Source organism: Hipposideros armiger, unplaced genomic scaffold, assembly GCF_001890085.2.
Source record: "Hipposideros armiger isolate ML-2016 unplaced genomic scaffold, ASM189008v1 scaffold_347, whole genome shotgun sequence".
NCBI classification, from domain to species: domain Eukaryota; kingdom Metazoa; phylum Chordata; class Mammalia; order Chiroptera; family Hipposideridae; genus Hipposideros; species Hipposideros armiger.
The window spans coordinates 1045340-1051522 of NW_017731697.1; the positions used below are offsets into that span (position 1 = coordinate 1045340).

The following is a 6183-nucleotide window of genomic DNA, read 5'->3' on the forward strand; positions in this document are numbered from 1 at the left end:
ACAACTAGATTGAAGAACAAAACGACAGCAACTTGTCTGTTCCCCTTTCCCCAATTCCCCAGCACTGTTCCCATCCCCCCAATTCCCCAATAAAAATCTAAAAAAAAAAAAAATGTTTATTGGCAATCCCGAGTATATGTATTAATGATATCAATAAAAATGTTTGTACTAGGGGAAAAAAAAAGATTTTTTTTCCTCTTGTCAAAAAAATAAATAACTAAAACATGCCCATGACACAAAGTTTAAACAGTACCCAGAGATGTGCAATGAGCATTCCTGGGCCTTCCCAGACGTTGTGACCCCCCCAACCCCCAAAACAGCTGTTCTTACGATGTGCTCTGCATTCACAAGCCGACTATGTGTATCTCTTTGGCTAAATTGGTTGTTTTCTTTGTTTTTTTGTTATTGTTGTTGTTATTGTTATGTCACAACAGTTTGATTCTCTGTTTGAATTCTAGGACAGCTATGGGAAGAGGCAGAGCTTGGCTTTATCTTGCACTTATGCAAAAGAAACTGGCAGATTATCTGAAAGTGCTTATAGACAATAAACATCTCTTAAGGTATTTTATTACCTGTCTTTACTTGTCCTTTTCTTTGTAAATGATTAGAACATAGTTCTGTAGATCAGTTTGAAATAGTTAAAACAGGAGTCTATAATAATACAGAGCTTTTATTCTAATTATCATTTATCGTAAATGTTCTGTGGCTTAGTTTTCAAATAGTGCTAGTTCATTTTTTGAGCACAGATATCTGAAAGTCGGTATGAATGAAGATTTATATTACTTTTCGTTTTGAAAGTCATTTTGAAGATCATTTTTCAAAATACCTAAGATTATGTAACTGACAGCGTACGAGCATTCCATTCAGTTTCAACCAAATTGTATTTATTAGATTGGATGATAACAGGATGACTTTAGAACTAGATGCAGTGGTCAATTTTAAAGTATAAAAACCCTTCTTTTTGTAATGCATTACCTATTTTAGGACTCCATAGCCAGTTTGTAAAATTGTATGTCTCTTAACATCAGTAAAGACTAACTGGCTATGTTATGTATGAAATGTATGACTGGTTCATATCTGATATTTTTAACTATAAGCAAAAATAATCATTGTAAAAGGAATTTTCTCTAGAATATGGGAATTTATAAGTGAAGAATCTCTCTAGAGTTAATTCTCTTATCTAATTGAGATAAAAATATCTCCTACAATGGGGCCCGACACCCAAAATTTTTCATTGTTTTCAAGTCATGGCATATTGAATGTATCTTTACATGGAATTCCGATTTCAAATATTTCCTATCCTTTGTACTTTGAGCAGTTACACTGAGTAACTTCGAGGTACAGTTTTGTCCTAAGGAACTAATTCTTAAGACAGTATGTGTGTGCATCCCACACACATAGTGGTAAATGAGCAGGTCAGTGGTGACCAGCAGTCAGAGACGGGGATGGAGCCCCACTGCAAACTGCGGAGGTGACTGGGCGGCAAGGAAGGGAAAGCAGCTGGTATTGCTCCAAGAGACCCATGGAAGAGGGAAGACTTTTATTCTTAGATGTGGGGGCATTGTGGGATTCCGCTTCTGTTGACATGAGGGTTAAGTATAGAAGCTCACAGCAATGCAGAAGGAGGAGCAGTGGGGACAGGAGGGGCTGAGTGATGGTCAGGAACGCAGGAGCCAAGAGATGAGAAGGACTGGGGTCTAGGAGTTAACCTAAAACCACAGGCAGGAGGAGCCCATTCTCAGCCACAGGGAGAGGAGAGTCCCAAAAAGGAAGAGCGGCACTTGTAGCAGGATAGGGAAATGAAAGGTGGAAGGAAATGCCCACCAAGGAGCTTCTTGCAGCCAGGCCATGAGCCGAGAGGTGAAAAGGCAGGGCTCAGTGGGGAGAGTGGTGGAGAGGGCATACCTGAGCAGCTCCCGACCTTCCCTCTCTTCTAGTGAGTTCTATGAGCCCGAGGCATTGATGATGGAGGAAGAGGGGATGGTGATCGTCGGTCTGCTGGTGGGACTCAATGTTCTTGATGCCAATCTCTGCTTAAAAGGAGAAGACTTGGATTCTCAGGTAAAACTTGGGCTCCAGATGAAATGCCTTCTCCAGGCCAGGGATCTTACACAGGGTCTGCAGACAGTGCTGAACCTAAGAAAGGGACAAAGGGCATCTGATGGACCGCTGTGCAAAGTGCTGTGCTGAGTAGAGGGGCAAACTGGAGAAGGGTAAAGAGTGAGCTTGGGCAGAGGCAGAGGCACCCAGAAAGCACGATGTGTTGGGAACGGGAAAACAGTTCTCCGTGGCTGGAACACAGGATGCTCTATGAGAGAGGGGGAGGAGGCTGGGCTCAGTGGTTGGGCCCATCAGGCCATGGGAAAGGTTTAGCGTAGTCCCTTGAGCTTTGAGAAGTGGTTGGAGGCTTTTAAGCAGCTCCTTAAATGATCAGGCTGGGGTTTGAGAAAGATCAGTCTAGCAACATCCAGGTCATGAGTTAGAAGTAGCCAAAATAGAGACAGCAAGAACACCGAGCATACAAATCTAGAAGTCCCAGAAGGTTGGATGTGGAGTAGGGAGATAGAGTCACGAGAGATTTGGGAAGTCAGGTTGATAAAAATGGGGCGCAAAGGAGAGTAGTAAGGTGCAGAGTGCTCTGTGGGGAGCTTAAGATGGGCTTTACTTCTGCATGGGGCCAGAGCTAAGGCCTGAACTCCCTGTGGCGGGGACTGTAAATATCTGAGGGGGACAGACACCCTGACCATTACCACCTCCACCCTTCAGGCCATCATCTGTCACTGTAGCAGGGTCACTGCCCAGCCTTCTTCCCGCCACATGCTTGGACCCGATAAATCTAAAGCTTCCCCAACCCTTCCATGCCCAGGTCAGCTTTTTTGTGTAACCTCTCCTCCCCCTTTTTTTCTGATAGTCTTGTTGAAAGTTTTTCAAAAAAAACAGAGGTGTATTTTTGAAAAGAACTAAACAGCACATATAATCCCATTACTCAGAAACAACTAATTCACTGTTATATTTTGGTATATATCCTTCCAGCACATGAATAAGCACGTGTGTGTGTATTTTAAGAGAGATGTTTGGAGTCTTCTTTTTCTTTTATTAAACCAAAATAGGATTATTCCAAGCACACTATTTTGTAAATTTTTTTAACAGTATGTCGCACATAGCTCTTTTTTTCAGATTTTATTGGGGAATTGGGGAAGGGAACAGTGTTGGGGAATTAAGGAAGGGGAATATTGTGTTTTTCCAGGACCCATCAGCTCCAAGTCAAGTTGTTGTCCTTCAGTCTTAGTTGTGGAGGGCGCAGCTCAGCTCCAAGTCCAGTCACTGCTTTCAATCTAATTGTGGGGGACACAGCCCACCACCCCATGGGGGAGTCAAATCGGCAACCTTGTTGTTAAGAGCATGCACTCTCACCAGCTGAGCCATCCGGCCACCCGTTGGCAGCTCAGTGGCACCTCAGCTCGGGCGCAGCTCACTGGCCCATGTAGGAATCGAACCAGTGACCCTGTTGTTCAGAGCTCACGCTCTTAACCAACTGTGCCACCCAGCCAGCCCTCACATAGCTCTTGACGTCACTAGAGATATAAGCCACTTTAAATGGCTGCAGAGTATTTCATTTTATGAATGTACCATGATTTATTTAACCAATACTTATTAACTTAGGTCATTTCTATATAACGACAACAATATTATAAACATCCTCATACCTCTTTGTACTCTCGTCCAATCATTTCCTAGGATTAATTTGGGGATTGCTGTGTCAAAGTAATCACATTCTGCATGAGTGCTGTCGTGTTACAATGGGTGTTCTTGGTCTTTTTCAACCTGGTAAAACAACTCTTCTCAAGTTTACATCTTTGAGAACTAGGGAAGTCAAGTATTTTTTTCATGTTTTATTTGCCATTGGTGGTTGAGCTTTTGTGACTACCTATTTATATCCTTTGCCTATTTTTCTGAATTTTCCATCTTTTTCCACTCCTTTATTATAGTTTCAGGATATTAACTGTCAGAATTTTTTGTTACAATTATTGTTTCTGGTTTCTCAGGGTGGATTTTCTCTGGAATGTTTTTGTGGTGTTTTTTGCAATCAAATTTAATGGACTTTTTTTAATACCTTCTGAGGTATTGTGCTTAGAAGGGCTTTCCCCATTTAAGAATTATTTTATTTTTTTTTTATTTTTTTTTTTTAAAGATGTAATTGGGGAAGGGGAACAGCGTTGGGGAATCAGGGAAGGGGAACAAACAAGTTGCTGTCCTTTTGTTCTTCAGTCTAGTTGTGGAAGATGTCGCTTCACTGGCCCATGTTGGTATTATCATTGTGCTCTTTCTGGGTGAGGCAGATGGGTCACCAGCCTCTGGATGGCCGCTCACGGAGGCTCTTGGCAGCTCACGCCGGCTGCCAGCCACTCACGGTAGCTTATGGCAGCCCACTGCAGCTCCACTGCAGCCTATGCTGTCTCCAGCGACTCACAGCAACCCAGCTCCAGGTCAGGTTGTTTTTCACCATCTTAGCTATAGAGGATGCAGCATCACTGGCCCTAATGTGGGATCTGAACTGGGGCCATGCTGCTCAGAGCTGGCGTTTCAAGCCAACTCTTAACCAATGCGCCACTCAGCCGGCCCAGAATTACTTTATTTTTTAAATCAACTGTATTTTTTACATTTAAACAATTTGTTTTTTACATTTAAATAATTTGTTTTGACACAGTGTGCAGTGTGAGTCTAGATTTCTTTGCAAGTAGTAAACCAGTTTTCTCAATATCATATATGATATATTATTTTTCTACTAACTTGAAATTCCATGTTTATCATGTGTGAAATATCCGTAATACACTTTTATTTCTGGACTCTCTTAGTCCCTGAATCTCTTTATTCCTAAACTGGTATCACAGTCTTAATTTCTAGAACCACATAATATGTTTTACACTCTGGTAGTTCACCTCTTGCCCACTTTGTTATACTTCTTTTTCAAATAAGGTTCAGGCTGTCCATTCTGCCAGATGGCCTGAATATCATTTTGTCAAATTCCAAAATAAAGATTGGGCATTTTAGGGCCGGCCGAGTGGCTCGTTGGTTAAGAGTTGGCTTGGGAGTGCAAGCTCTGAGCAGCAGGGCCATCGGTTCGGTTCCCACATGAGGGCCAGTGACGCTGTGCCCTCTATAGCTAAGATGGTGAACAACAGCTTGACCTGGAGCTGGGCTGTCGTGAGTTGCTGGTGACGGCGTAGGCTGCAGTGGGCTGCCGGGAGCTACCATGAGTGCCTGGCAGTCGGCGAGAACTGCCGTGAGCTACCATGAGCCACCGTGAGCAGCCATCCAATGGCCGGCGACCGATCTACTTCAGCCGGGAAGAGCGCAAGGATCATAATACCAACATGGGCCAGTGAAGCGACATCCTCCACAGCTAGACTGAAGAACCAAAGGACAGCCTCTTGTCTGTTCCCCTTCTCCGATTCCCCAATGCTGTTCCCCTCCCCAAATTCCCCATAAAATCTTTAAATATATATATATGGCATTTTATTAAACAATAGATGTGATTGAGCCCCCAGTCTGTTCTTGAACGCAGTGACTTTCATGTGTCATCATAAAGTAGGAATGTTTGCTGTTCGTGTCTTAGGGGTACTCCTTCCCATGTTTAGAAAGTGCTGTTTTATTCTAATTTACTTTGCATTTTTATTTAAAAAGAATGTCAAGTGTTGTCAAAGAACGTTTTTTGGCATCTATTGAAATGTCATATTCATTTTTAACCCATAAATATAACTGAATTAATTCTAGATTTCCTGTTGGTGGTATGCTCGCATTCCTAAAATAAGCCCTGTTCGGTCGACTCACGTTATTCTTTCAGCACTTCCCAATTTAACAAACGTGCTGCGGTGGATTTGGGGTTGTGTTTCCTGTTATTAGTGACACTTGTGAATTTTCCTCTTCAATACTGTCTTTTGTCAGTTTTCTGTGTCAGTATTGTATAACCTCATAAAATAAGCTGGATAATGTTCTTTATTTGGTTTCTACAACAGTTCATTAGAACAGGAATTATTTTTTCATTAAAAGTTTATAAGGGGCCGGCCGAGTGGCGCGATGGTGAAGAACTGGCTTGGGATGCCAGAGGGCCCTGGTTCGGATCCCACATATGAGGGCCAGTGACACTGCCCTCTACAGCTAAGATGCTGAACAACAGCTCAA

The 6183-nt window shown here is 42.6% G+C and overlaps 1 protein-coding gene across 4 annotated transcripts in view; it reads left to right on the plus strand.

Annotated features, from left to right (window-relative positions):
- Positions 1–6183, plus strand: part of RUFY1 (RUN and FYVE domain containing 1) — a 51606-nt gene that overhangs the window by 16178 nt on the left and 29245 nt on the right. For all 4 annotated transcript variants that reach the window (XM_019661397.1, XM_019661398.1, XM_019661400.1 and 1 more), the window contains exons 4-5: positions 459–560; positions 1938–2061. In XM_019661397.1, the coding sequence (XP_019516942.1) occupies positions 459–560; positions 1938–2061 (226 nt within the window). The remainder of the gene's footprint in view (positions 1–458; positions 561–1937; positions 2062–6183) is intronic.